This window comes from Sus scrofa, chromosome 10, assembly GCF_000003025.6.
Source record: "Sus scrofa isolate TJ Tabasco breed Duroc chromosome 10, Sscrofa11.1, whole genome shotgun sequence".
Classification (NCBI taxonomy): domain Eukaryota; kingdom Metazoa; phylum Chordata; class Mammalia; order Artiodactyla; family Suidae; genus Sus; species Sus scrofa.
Genome location: NC_010452.4, coordinates 32,348,868 through 32,363,420, shown reverse-complemented (window position 1 = coordinate 32,363,420; position 14,553 = coordinate 32,348,868). Strand labels below are relative to the sequence as shown.

The 14,553-nt window shown below is 48.6% G+C and overlaps 2 protein-coding genes across 5 annotated transcripts in view; one reads left to right on the top strand and one right to left on the bottom strand.

Moving 5' to 3' along the window:
* FAM219A (family with sequence similarity 219 member A) overlaps positions 1–7,793 on the bottom strand; it is a 66,785-nt gene extending 58,992 nt beyond the window's left edge. The window contains exon 1 of one of the 4 annotated variants that reach the window (XM_013980170.2): positions 7,412–7,793. In XM_013980170.2, the coding sequence (XP_013835624.2) occupies positions 7,412–7,471 (60 nt within the window). In that variant the 5' untranslated portion in view covers positions 7,472–7,793. The remainder of the gene's footprint in view (positions 1–7,411) is intronic. The other 3 variants (XM_013980169.2, XM_021064680.1, XM_013980168.2) reach the window with 3 other exon arrangements.
* Positions 7,977–14,553, top strand: part of DNAI1 (dynein axonemal intermediate chain 1) — an 80,272-nt gene continuing 73,695 nt past the window's right edge. The window contains exon 1 of the mRNA XM_021064678.1: positions 7,977–8,255. Coding sequence (XP_020920337.1) covers positions 8,226–8,255 — 30 coding nt within the window. The 5' untranslated portion in view covers positions 7,977–8,225. The remainder of the gene's footprint in view (positions 8,256–14,553) is intronic.

Below are 14,553 nucleotides of genomic sequence, written 5' to 3'. Positions count from 1 at the left end.
CTTGGATCCCAAGTTGCTATGGCTGTGGCATAGGCAGGCAGCTGTAGCTCTGATTAGACCCCTAGCCTGGGAAACTCCATATGCCGTGGATTTGGCCCTGAAAAAAAAAAAAAAAAAAAAGACAAGAAGAAAAGAAAGAAAAAGAAAGAAAGAAAAAAGAATGCAAGATCTTGGGGGGGAATCTCACCTCCCATCTACCCGTTCCCCCATTTACCTGTTTCCCCGGCCAGACCCTTTGGACCTCCTTCCTAGATGACTTCCCTACTCCAGAGCCTTCCCTAGAGCCCAGGAGCTCATTGGGCTGCACCACAGTGAGGCCTTGGGTCCTGTGCCAATTTCTGAACTCCAGAGCAGAGCCAGATCCAGAGCTGGTCGCAGCTCTGCCTCCTTCCTTCCTTCCTTCCTCCCGCCCAGATGGCCAGACTCCCACCAGAGTCTCCTTAGGAAACAATGACCCGAGAGCCTGCAGATCCATGCTTCTTGCTTCCTTCAACCAGCACCTCTGGGTATCTGCCCTGAGCCTGATTCTCCCCTTCCTGTCCCCTCTGGGGCTCCCCGCACCAATTCTCTCAGGGTCTGCTGGAAGGCATGAAGCAGCTAAGCCAAGAAGCTGTCTCCCACATCCCCTTTCCAGAAACCCTCCATCTGCCCCTTCCAGGAGGGTGGAGAGTCCCTGGGGCTAATCAGGTTCAAGTGAAGAAGGCTCTGCTTTCCATTTCTGTTCACTCTGGGCTACAGTCAGTCAAGGGCAGCAGGCAGCTGGGGGCTGGAAATGACTCAGCCTGGCTCCCAACTACCATGGAGTCAGGTAGCTACAAGGTACCATGTGCCTGCCTTCAGAGGCTACACCTGGGGCTTTTGAGAAGCCAAGACACCTCGGAGTGATCTCAAACCAGAAGCCTGCTTCCTTGGCACACCTTGCCTGGAAGATAGCAGCCTGGGGGCTGCTTCTACACCAAGTGCCTCTTTCCAGGCTGGTCTCAGAGACAGGGAGCCCATTCTGACTCTTATAAGTGAAGCAGAAACTCACACATCCATTCTAGAAGAAACCACTGGAAGGGTCCAGCTCAAGCAACCAGTCAGAAGACCATAGGTTTGACCAGTGTGATGGTAAAAGGCAAGGCCAGAAACTAACATAAAACACTCAGCCAACAAATTATTTTATGTTTCCTTTATCAAAGTGCTGCTGGGGCAGCGGGTTGGGTGGGGTGGCGAGGGGCAGGTATCCCTACCATGGCTCCTCATTGCCACCAATTCATTTGCATTCATCAAAGCAGGCTGCAGGGGAAAAGCAGTCACTGGCAGATGAAAACATTTCTTAGTATCCTTTTTGAGGCTGTGGAGCCAGTATCATCTGCTCTTTGTTTTTTTCAGGACTCCTTGGTCCCCCACAACACTGAGCATGTGGCTTCAACAGCAGAGCAAAGGAAAACTATGGCCTTCACCCATATAAGCAGTCCCTGAAGCCAAGAGGTATATAGGCCCCTCAAATTTCCTGGGGTGGTGATGGTACTTCTTGCCCTCCAGATATTCACGCCAGAAACTTTGAGTCATCCTTGAGTCCCTACTTCTCCATCCCACCTCCAAACAGGTACCACATCCTGCCTATTCCATGTTATGAGTATCTGTACATATGTCCCCTCCTCTCTTTCTGCTTTAGTGTAGGCCTCTATCATCTCTTGCCTGGGTTATTATTGTATCCAACTTCCCTTTAGTTTTCCAATCTCCAGTCTCACCGTTTCCAATCTCTCAGCCACTACTGAATAGTCCTAACCTCAAATTTGATCATTCTCTTAATGAAATTATAACCCTCATTCATTCAAATGCACCCTTCCATTTTTTTTTCCTTTATCCCCTTTGCCTGGAACTCTTGCCCTCACCTCCTCTTACTGTCCACCAAGTTTCTAGTTCTTTTCTGAGAGACAGCTCGGCAATGTCTCTGTGAAGGCTTCCCTGACCTCTTGATGAGAACCCTTCCTATTTTCCTTTGGTTGTGCTGGACCCGGCTCGTTCTTTCTTTCTTCTTTTTTTTTTTTTTTAATGATTTTTTATTTTTTCCATTATAGTTGGTTTCCAGTGTTCCGTCAATTTTCTACTATACAGCAAAGTGACCCAGTCACACATACATATATACATTCTTTTTCTCACATTATCCTCCATCATGCTCCATCATAAGTGACTAGAGTTCCCAGTGCTATACAGCAGGATCTCATTGCTTATCCGTTCCAGAGGCAATAGTTTGCATCTGTTAACCCCAGATTCTCAGTCCATCCTGCTCCTTCCTCCTCCCCTTGGACCTGGTTCTTACTTCTTACAGTGCTTATAACCTTGAGTGCCTCAATCTGTCTTCACTGTGTATATCCATCCCTGGAGCAAGAGGCTGTGTTATCGAGCCCAGCACAACATTTTGTTTTGTTTCGTTTTGTTTCTTTAGGGAATCCCTAAATATGGAGACTCCCAGGCTAGGAGTCAAATCGGAGCTGTAGCCACCAGCCTACACCACAGACACAGCAATACCAGATCTGGGCCACATCTGAAAACTACACCACAGCTCACAGCAATGCCGGATCCTTAACCCACTGGGGGAGGCCAAGGATCAAACCCACGTGCTCACGGATACCAGTCCAGTTCATTACTGCTGGGCCACAACGGGAACTCCCAGCACAACATTTAGAAGAAAGTAGGTCCTTAGTGTTTGTTGATTGAGGAGATAAGCAGTAAGGGAGGAGCTGGAGGCCTAAGCAAACCTGATCTTCACTTTGCAAAATAGGAAGAGAGAGAAGGGTATGTCTCTCCCTAGAACCTGAGCAATGCTTCTGGATCACGAGCTACATGGACCACTGGGTGAGCCCACCCTTAAAGAGTCATCCTACCACAAGGAAGCACCTGAAGGCTCTCAGACCACAGAATACATGTGGGTCAATTTTCTGCAGTGGCTTCTTGCTAGCTTTACAGTGTTTTCTCTGCCACTTTCAGGAGCTTCTGTGGCCCACTCACTAAATTAATGTCCTGCCCATCCCCATCCCTGAGTGACAGGAGTCAGGGGAAGTCTGCAACTCCTTTCCAAACTCATGTGGTCAAAGGGTCAGAACCTCAGAATTCCTCATCTTCTTCCAAGGAGGGTGTCACTCTTTCCCAGGAACACCCTCCGTTGAGCCCATCCTTCCGGCAACCCAGTGGAGAGATATCACTTGTCTTTACCCTTTTATTTTGGAAGTTCCCAGGCTAGGGATCCAACTGGCGCCACAGCAGTGACCTGAGCTGCTGCAGTGATAGTGCCAGATCCTTAACCCACTGTACCACAAGAGAACTCCTGCTTTTATCATTAAAGTACCTGGAATTAAGCATATGCTCATGAACTAAACAAATGAGTTAATAGATAACCTAAGTTTCAGGGAGGCCAGACTAGTATTTCTCTCAAGTGTACAGAGACCCTGTCTTGGTGCCGTATGACTTTTTTTTAATCTCTAAGAGCGCAGGAGTTTTGTCTGACATAATTAAATGCTCAAAAGCTCCAATTATTTGCTGTTTGTTTTGCAACAAATCTCTTCCTGTCCAACTGCAGCCGAAGGGAAGACATAGACTGTGAAGCTGAACTAACCAGCCCAGCAGACAGACAATAGGGCCAGACAGCCTATCTCTACAGCTCACATGAACAATAGCCTAAATTCAACCCAGCTGCTCAACAGAGAGCCTTGGAGAGCTGGGAGCTTCCCTAAATGAGTGAGGTGTGTGGCTTGGCCATAGAACTGACATACAAGGTAAGTCTATCCCTGGCAGTTTCTTTGGGAAAATCTGTGCTCAGAAACACTCAGGATTGTCTGGGAGACAGACACAGCAGGAGTGGAGCCCAGGGACGAGGTCTCCAAGAGGAGCTCTCTTTTCCTTTATAAGGCGACAGGGAGAAGCCCTGGGGAGCTCTCAGGGATAGGCCCAGGCCTGGTTCAGCTGCTGAGATGCAGCGAGGCCAATTAAATAATTGGTGTGATGGGGGAAGGAGGGAGGCAACTCCCTTCAGGCAAACTCCCACCCCAGACAGGAGGCTCTGTGCAGCTGTGGCAACAGCAGCAGCAACAACAGGGCAGGGATCTCTTCCTCTTCCTCCCACTAGCTGAGAACTAATGCTTAAATTAGTGCCTTGGAAACACCCAGATCTGCTGGCTATGCCTTCTCTCCCAGCTCCTGCCACTCCCCTAGGCCTCCTTTTCAAGTGCAAGTTTCTCTTTCAAGTAAATAATGTAAAAAAAGATGTTCCTGCTGTATAGCACAGGGAACTATAGCCATCGCTTGTGATAGAACATGATAGAAGATAAGTGAGAAAAAGAATGTATGCGTGTGTATATATATGTGTGTGACTGGGTCACTTTGCTGTACAGCAGAAATTGACACAACGCTGTAAATCAACTATAATTAAAAAAAATTTTTTTAAAAAGGCACGCAAACAGAAAAACTGAAGATGAAACAAATCAAAGAGAAATTGATACCTTCACCAATAAAAAGTGATTTTTATCATTAAAAAAAAAAGTGATACTTTCCACCTTTCCAAGTAAGGAATGCCTTCTGGATTCTTCTAACCACCATGGGGGGAAGGGTTATTTGATGATCAACCCATGTGACAAGCCACTATCACTACAGCTTGATGCAGAAAGGGGCAATGATACTGACACCACAGCCCTGTTTCCCTTAGGGCTTAGAAGACAGCCCCCACTCTGTGCTCAGAGTGGCTCATACTGAGGGGGCGAGGGAGAACAGCAACTTCTGAACTGTGAGCTCCAGGAGGCAGGGCTATATCTACGTTTGTGTTGCTAACCACTGTCCCCAATCCCTGGTGTATCTGGAACAGAACAGGTGCTCTATAAGTACTGGTGAATGAATTTCCTGAATCAATGATATCAGGTTCTTGTGACATTCTGGAAGAATGAATGAGGAGCAATTTGTTTAAACTTTAAAGACAGAGTGTGTCTTCTTTTCATAAATGGGAAAATTGAGTCCAGAGAAGAGAGATTTCCTAGAGGTCACAATAAATAATGGAAAACACCAAAATAGATCACAGCTGAGCCTGACACCCTGGTTTTCATGGGCTACCCAAACACCTCTAAAGAGCCACTCTGCCCTTCTCTTCTGCAGTGTGCCATCTTGATTTCTTATACCCCGAAATGAGGCTCTTGGGGGAAACCACTCAAGATTATGCTTGTCTCAATAATACAAAGAGCATTTAAGGAGTTCCAGGGATCCTCTAGATGTTAACCTGGAAACAGAGTTTGAGAGGCAGAGAGCTGCAGGGCAATGTCTATGACTCTCAAATGGAGGATGATTGTATTGCTACTTCCATAAGGTGCTCATTCAACCTCAAGAAAGTATTCTCTTGCAGAGAAGGGCTCTACTGGCCTTCAAGAAAAGGGTCTGGAGGCAGTCACAGCTTTTCTAAGGGCCTCCTTGCCATAAGTACTTCTATTCCAGAGCCACACAGATCAGAAGCGGTTCAGGAGTCTTCCGAGGCCACTATTCACTCAAACCATTGTTGAAAACTCCAGACAATAACAGATACATCAAGGACAACTGAGAGAGCCCAGTGACCCCTTCTTTCTTCCCTCTCGCTGAACAGCTACTGCCTCCTTCTTAGGAACCCCGGATGAGAGGCAAGAACCAATTCACTGCTTTCTTCTCCTGACTCACTCGGACCTCCTCCTTCATCTGCCCTTCCTTTTGAGTCTTGATTAGATACTTAGAACTGAAAGGGCAATCTAGTTTGACAAGCCAGAGTTGACTGGAAAGATAATTCAGGAAGGAAAGTTCTCTTAGCCCAGCCTCAAGTTCTTCTTCAAGTTCATGGGACAGGCTTCTCACCAGGATTTTCTGGCCCTCACACAATCCAGTGATGCTATCAGGCTAGGAATAAAGTCCAGCAACATCTCTCTCCCAGTGTAATGTTGTACCTTTTTGCAGAGCTACTCTGTTTGGGCTTCTAGAACTGTCTAAGCAGTCACAAAAGGGAAGGAAAACCACTTATCTCCTGTGAGGTGGCCTCTAATGATTCTCCCTACCATCCTCAAAAAGGTGCGCTTAGGGTTGGTCATGGGTCCCTGCCAAGGTCTGCTTTGGCTGCTGTAATGGACAGGTATTTGCTCAGAAAGCCACAGAGCACATCTGTCAGCCAGAGGCCTGGGAGGCCCAAGGTGAGAACCTGTTCCTTACCTCCACCTAACATAGAGGGAAGAGGGTTAGGGAGCCCCAGATCTTCAAAACCTGGAGAGCTCTGCTGAGCTCCAGCTGAGCTCAAGAGAATTGGGCCTGCACACCTTCAGGTTCCTGGCCTGCCTTGCCCTCTTCCAGTTCCCCCTTGGGTTCCAAGTGGAAAAGGAGAAGGAAAGGCAGAGAATAGAGCCAGGCACTCCCTCCCTTCCCCCTCTCCCTATACCAGCTGGCTAGGCCTCGGCGTCTCCCGCCCACTGGGTGGACAAGCCAGTCAGGTGGCCCCAGGGAGCGGTCGGTGGTCAGAGGGTACCGTCTCCCTGAGGCCGGCCTCCGTGCATCGCCCTCCCCCTTCCATTCCCTGTGCGCCGGCAGCGATGACATCATTCTTCCTTGACTCCCGGGCAGCGGACAGGCTGCAGGATCGGCGCCCAGCAAGGACTCTAAGCACGTAGGCCTAGGATGCTGGGGGCTCTCCCGAACCGGTGGGCACAAGCGGCTCCAGAGCGGCCCCGCCCCCTCTCCCCCGGTTCCCGAGCTCTCTCATCTGCGCCCCGGATTCTCTGTTTTGCCACAGTGCTCTCTCCTTCCCGGCTCCAGCACCCCCAGGCTAGATTGACCACGTTCTCCTCCGGAGAACGAAATTCCGGGGTCCTGCATGGACTCTCCCCCTGCTCCCACTGGTCCACGGTCAGTCCCCGCGTTCCCATACATAGCCAGTGAACTGGCGGGCAGGCCCCTCCTCCTCTACAAACCAGTTCGGGTCCCTCAGACTGTCTGCTCGCTGGCCCCATCCCCCGCTCTGAGCATCACAGGCCTTTAGGTCTAAACGCCTCCCTACCTCTCACCACAGCCCCTGGGCCTGCCACCGGCGATGCCCCATGACAGTTCCCTTCTTTCCCCCGTTATGGGCCTCCACTAACGGTGTGCACCATTGTGCCCCCGCTCGGTTCCATCCGACGGCACTCCCCGTAGCTCCCTTGGCCTGCCTTCGCTGACAGTGCTCTCCGCCCTTACAGGCCCCTTTGCTATCATCCCACGTATTCTCCCACGGCTTTCTTGTCCTGCAAGTCTCCCTCCCCCGGAGAGGCATTTTCATGGCCCTCTTTGCCCCATCCGAGGCGCCCTCTCCGCACTGTCCCCCAGGCTTGATTCCCTCCCTCCTCCTCAAGGCAGCGCCCCCTCCCGGCCCTGGCCTGCCCGCCGCCCGCCCCCTCACCAGCGGCTGCATCTCCGAGTGCGCGGTGGGCACCTGGAACCGGTCGATCTCCTCCATCATGGTGCCGGTGGGCGAGCGGGCCAGGGGCCGGGCGCGGCCAGGGACGCCGACGGGACCGCGCGGGGCGGCGGCCCCAAGGAGCCTGGTGGGTGGTGCAGACTAGGCCGCCCCGGATGAGTCGGGCAGATGGAGGGGTGAGCGCGGGGCGGGAGGTTTGCAGGCGGGCTGAGGCCGGCGTGGCTCCGTCGACTCGCCTAGCACTACAGCGACTGTGGCCCGGCAGAGCCGCAGGTCTTGCCTCGCCTCCTCCTCCGCCGCCGCCTCCTGTCAGCAGCTCAGCCACTGCGGTGACTCGGCAACTCCACTTCCGGGTCCGGGACACCGCCTGAAGTCTGCATTATTCATGAGGAGGCGGTATCTGGGGCCCTAGCCCCTCCCACATGCAGGAGTTCCGAATCGCAGGGCAGCGAGTCGAGTCTTGACGGAGGGGGCCGGGCTTAGCGGAGCTGGGGGTTCCCTGCTCGCCCAGCCCCGCCTTTTCCTCCAGCCGTGAGGGGGCGTCGGAGGCGCCTGCGCCTTGGCTGCCGGTTGGTTGCTGGGTAACCGCGTCAGGGAGGAGCCGATTCCACTCTGCAAGGGCACGGAGACCCACAGCGACAGTTGTCCCCAAAGAACCCCTGAGATTGGGAATTGAAGTGAAAGAGAATCCGGATTTCCTGTGCATGATTGAGGGAACGGACAGTCTTCTTGTCCTCAGGCGAGGGAGCGTTTTGTAGGTGCTCCAGGAGTTGAGGTGCTTCCTGCTTCTTTGAAGATGCCCCACAAACAGCCGCCTCATAAGCAGGTAACACACACCGAGACCTGCTCTATCCCAGTGACCTCTGACCTTCGCTGCCAGTGACCAGTGATCATACCTCTGCGACTGATCCTTCATCTTCCTTTCCCTATTGACCCCTAACCTTCTCTCTCCCTGTGACCCCTGGCCTGTGTCCCCAGACTAGCTCTCTTCCATTACTCTTAGCCTCCTCTTTCACACTGCCCCTGACCCACTGTTTCCCACCACTCTTTGACCTGTCCTCTCACCATTGCACTTCCTCACTCCACAGACCCCTCCAGAGCAGCCCATCCTCCTTAAGCACACCCCTCCCCCCGCCCCCAATATGTTCCTCTTTGCCCTCACATTCTTCTCCCAAAGAAATTATTTTTTCAGCCCTTTGCTATGTGCTCCGTGCTGGGCTAGGTGGAGACACAGGCCTTTGGGAGCTCACAGAGGGAGTTTGGGAGAACTGCATGAGAGACACAGAGGTTAGGTGCAGGCATTTGGTTTAGATCTTCTGTGTTTGGAGACTCATAAGGAGAGAGAGCTCACTGAAAGAGGAAGAGGCGAGAGACCCCTTTCCTGTCCCCATTCACGTGCTGAACACTCCAAACTGTCCTTGTTGCCACCTGGAAAGTCATCACCCCTTCTCCCAGGAAACCCAAGGTGACCCTTTCACCCTGGAAGGAGAGGTAAAGCCCAGCTTCTCGAGGAGCCTCTGTGGTCAAGCCATGCAGTCCTACAAGAGTCACTTTTTCCAAACTCTTTATGAATTTATCACCTTGGGACTAATATGCAGCTTCTGGCTTTTTGAGGCAGAGCTTCTATTTATTGATTCTAAACTTCCATCACTCAGGCCTGGGTGTTTTGAGGTTTGGAGAGCAAATCTATGTGCATGCTGCTTGTGACTTTACATATTTTGGTCTGGCCTCCTCCATGTTAGCCTTTGTTCCTTTGCTTCTTTCACCTGGCCTTCTGTAGCAGGTGCACCCATCATTCTTAGATCTCTGCAGCCATGGGGAGGATGCTATTCCCATATGGCCTTGCCATAGTTTAATGTTGGGGTTAAACTGTGTTTGCAGCTCGTGTACTGTACTCAGGCTTAGCAACTATTTATTTGTATACTTATTTATGCTATTTTAGGGCCACACCGGTGGCATGTGGAGGTTCCCAAGCTAGGGGTTGAATCAGAGCTACAGCTACCAGCCTATGCCACAACCACAGCAACGTGGGATCTGAGCCTCATCTGAGAGCTACACCACAGCTCACAGCAATACTGGATCCTTAACCCACTGAACAAAGCCAGGGATCCAACCTAAATCCTCATGGATCCTAGTCGGGCTCATTAACCACTGAGCCATGAAGGGAATTCCCAGGCTTACTGACTCTTAATTTACTTGCAGCTTTATTTATTTGTCTGTTTTATGTATTTATGTATGTATGTACATATGTATTATGTATGTATGTATTTACTTGCTTGCTTGCCATGCCTGTTGCTTGCAGAAGTTCCTGGACCAGGGATCAAACCAGCATCACAGCAGTGACCTGAGCCATAGCAATGACAACACCAAATTCTTAACCCACTGTACCACAAGAGAACTCTTACATGCAGGTTTTTTAAAATAAGCATTACTGAGGCCTGGTTTACATATAATGAAGTGGACTATTTTAGTTATACATGTTGACAGGTTTTGACTAATTTATGTGCTTGTGAACCACCACCACCATCAATTTATAGAACACTTCCTCTACCCGCAAAAAATTTCCCTGTGCCTCATCCCAGGCAGTTTTCCTCCAACCTTCCAGCCCCAGGTAACCTCTGCTCTGCTTTCTGTCACTACAGATTAAATTTTTCTAGCACTTGCTGTTTGAACAAGCTTGGGAATCCTTTCTCCAGCCCCTTAGAGGAGATATTAGAGGCTAGGTAAACCGAGAGCAAAGAGAGGTGACTGCAACAGGAAACAGAAACGGGGGTCAACTGCCCTTGCACACATCAGCACTGCCCCTTGAAGGGAAGGGTTGTTTTAGAACATAAATACTGGTGTGTAAGGTTTGAGGGAAAAACTGGATTGTGCTAGGTTGTATTCAACACCCACTTGTCTCAGTAAGGCCCATTCTGGGTCAGTGGTGAGCTGGGTGTGGGACAACCTTGAGAGCCTTAAGAAGTCCCTGTCCTCTGGGAACTCAGTGCAGTGGGGGAGACAGAACACAGGCATACAAAGATAAGGGGAGATGGGATCCCTGAGGCTGAGAGAGAGAGGTGAAGCGTGGATCAGCACAAAATCTTCAGGGCTGGAGGAACCATGACTTGGATGCCCACAGTGAAGAGGGAAGGTCAGGATTAGTGTTTGTTGTTGTTGTTGTCATCTGTCTTTTTTTTAGGGCTGCACCTGTGGCATATGGACATTCCCAGGCTAGGAGTCAAATCAGAGCTACAGCTGCCTGCCTACGCCACAGCCACAGCAACGCTGGATCCAAGCTGCATCTGTGACCTATACCACAGCTCATAGCAATGCCAGATCCTTGACCCACTGAGCGAGGCTAGGGATAGAACCCGCAACCTCATGATTACTAGTTGGTTTCATTTCTGCTGTGCCATATTGGGAACTCCTCATGGACACTAGTTGGGTTCTTTACCACTGAGCCACAATGGGAACTCCCAGGATTTGGATTTGTTAGAAGACAGAGAAGAGTTTAAACCCCATTGTTTATGTTGCACTGCCCATGAGACCTTTTATTGACTCCCTTTAGCCCTCAGGATAAAGTCCCAAAAGTTCAACTTGCTTTGTATGGCCTACAAGCCATACAAGCCAAGGTCTAGCCTTGGCTACCCACTCTACTTTGGATCTCGCTGTCACTCTGTGATGATCCCACAGTCCCAGCACACTGAACTGCCCTCGTTTCCTGGAAAGTGACATCCACACTGTCTTTCTCCTCTAGGTCTTTGAAATCACTGTTTCCTCTGCCTGCCTGGTATAGTCTTTTCTGTCTGCTGCCCCCTGCACCATTCCACTCTACCCTAAATCCCTCCTTCATCTCCTGTTCATATATCACTGTCTCAGTTTGCCCATAATATTCTCCTCCAAGGGATTAAATCCCCTTTCTGGAGTCAGGACAGGGTGATAAATTCTGTGATGGCAAGGATCATGTCTGTCTCATTCGCCATTCATTCCCCCGAACCTAGCACAATTACTGGAATAGATTAAATTCTGAAAGAAAAAAAACTTTGAATTCTGAATATTGAGTTGTTCTTTGGAAATTTTAATCTGAGTGAGTTTGAAGGATAGAAAGGGGTGAGCCTAGGATCAGGAGACTAGTGGGGAGTGATAACAAGGAAATGTCACTGGAGAAGCCCACTTTTTGGGTTCCTGTTTATATCTGCTTTGGTAGTAGGACTATGAATGATTCAAATGTGAAATACACATACCCATGCCTTAAGAGCTGGGTGTTGAAAATTAAGAGGATGAACATTCCGATGATGTAAGCAGTTACTCTCACTCAACAGTTATTTATTGAGCATCTATATTCTATGCCAGGTACTGTTCCAGGTATTGGTGATATGGCAATAAGCAAAACTCCCTGCTCTCATGGAGCTTATCTTTTAGTTGGAGGTCAATTGGTCATAAACAAATAAGTAAAATACATTGGAGTCCCTGCTATGGCTCAGGGATTAGGAATCCAACTGCAGTGGCTCTAGTCACTGCAGAGGCATGGGTTTGATCCCCGGCCTAGTGCAGTGGATCCCGAGTTGTGGCAGCTGTGGCTTGGATTCAACCCCTGGCCCAGGAACTTCTATATTCCATGTGTATAGACATAAAAAAATAAGTAAAATATATAGTTTATCATATGGTGATAGGTGTCAAGAAGAAAAATAACCAATGGGACCTAGTTGAACTCGATTTTTGCATAGCAAAGGAAACTATTAAAAAAATGAAAAGACAACACACAGAATGAGAGAAAACCTTTGCCAAAGGTGCAACAGACAGGGCTTATCTCCAAGATATACAAACAACACATACAGCTCAACAACAAAAATCCAAACAACCCAATTGAAAAATGGGCAGAAGACCTAAATAGACATTTCTCCAAAGAAGGCATATGGATGGCCAACAGGCATATGAAAACATGCTTAATTTCACTAATTATTAGAGAAATGCAAATTAAAACTACAATGAGGTACCATCTCACACCTGCCAGAATGCCCATCATTAACAAGACAACAAATAAATGCTGGAGAGGGTGTGGAGAAAAAGCTACCTTCCTTTACTATTGGTGGGGATGTAAATTGGTACAATCACTATGAAAAACAGTATGGAGGTAACTCAGGAAACTAAATACAGAACTACCCATATGATCCAGTAATTCTACTGCTGGGCATATATCCAGACAAAACTTTCATTGAAAAAGATACATGCACCACTATGTTCACTGCAGCACTATTCACAATAGCAAGACAACCTAAATATCCATCGACAGATGAATGGATTAAGAAGATGTGGTACATATATACAATGGAATATTACCCAGCCATAAAAAAGACAAAACAATGCCATTTGCAGCAACATGGATGGAACTAGAGACTCTCATGCTAAGGGCAGTAAACAGAAAGAAAAATACAAATACAATAGGATATCACTTATTTGTGGAATCTAAAATATGGAACAGATGATCCTATCTAAAAATAACAAACAAACAGGAGTTCCCATCGTGGCGCAGCAGAAACGAATCCAACTGAGAACCATGAGGTTGTGGGTTAGATCCCTGGCCTCACTCAGTGGGTTAAGGATCTGGTGTTGCCATGAGCTGTGGTGTAGGTTGCAGACGTGGCTCGGATCCTGAGTTGCTGTGGCTGTGGCGTAGGCCAGCGGCTGCAGCTCCGATTAGACCCCTAGCCTGGAACCTCCATATGCTGCAGGCGCAGCCCCAACACAACAAACAAACAAAAAAAATAGAAACCGAGTTTGGCCAAGAAGAGCAGACTTGGGGTTCCAGGGTGGGGGGAAAGGGGAGGGAATGGGAGGGATGGGCATTTTGGTGGTATCTGGGGATGCAAACTGTTATATCTGGAGAGGATGGGCAATGGGATCCTACTGTACAGCACAGGGAAATGTGTGTGATTGGGTCACTCTTTTGTACAACAGAACTTGATGAAACATTGTAAATCAACTATACTTTAATAATAATAATAATAAAGAAAAATAAAGCAGGGAAATGGACTAGGAAGTTCAGGGAACCAGGAGATTATGATTTAAATATAGCCATCAGGGAAGGCCTCCCAAAGGTGACATTTGAGAAAGACCTGAAGGAAGTGAAAGCATTAGTTATGTGATATCTTGGGGGGAAGACAAGCCAGACAGAGGGCAGAGCAAGCGTCAAGTTCCTGAGATGGGAGCCTGCTTCCACATGTTCTGGATCAGCAAGGAAGAGAGGAGGAAAGTGACAGGAACTAAGGTCACAGACTGTTATCCTTCTACTCCAGAGGGTTAATCAAATCACCACGGCATATTAAGTCGATCATGATGAAGCTTCACCAATCATAATTTGTAATTAAAATGCATGAACGTCAAGCACCATAAACCACGACCAGCTCAAAACATCACTGGTAATACCCCAATAACAAAGTGTCCTTCCTGAAAATTTTGAGAATTCCAACTGGCTGCATTGCATATGGGCAAGATGAGCCTTGCATCGTTGCCAAACATTGCCTGGCGGCCAGACTTCTTAGTAGAGAACTGAATTAGAGTCTTCTGTGAACTCCAGTTAAAAGCTAATTTTAGTTTATGACTAACAAGTCTTAGTACTCCTTTATAATTCAGTTACCATAAAAAAAAAATCAAAGTCTAGAATTTTTGCATCATTTGCCTGTAGGAGCCAAAGAAAAGACTTGTATTTTTGGATCATTTTGTGATCTCCTCAGAGGCCCCTCTGGGACAATGCTTTTAGAGACATCAATCTTGATGATGTGTGACTAGGGTAGGGGTGAGTGGGGAAGAAATGGGTGCAGAGTTCCTGCTGTGGCTCAGCAGGTTACAAACCCGACTAGTATCCATGAGGATTCGGGTTCGATCCCTGGCCTTGCTCAGTGGGTTAAGGATCTGGCGCTGCTGTGAGCTGTGGTGTGGGTCGCAGACGTGGCAGATCCCACATTGTTGTGGCTGTGGTATAGGCCAGCAGCTGCAGCTCCATTTCAACCTCTAGCCTGGGAACTTCCCTATAAGGCAGGTGCAGCCCTAAAAAGACAAAAAAAAAAAAAAAAAAAAAAAAAGAAGAATGGAGTTCCCATCATGGCACAACGGAAATGAATCTGACTAGGAAACATGGGGTT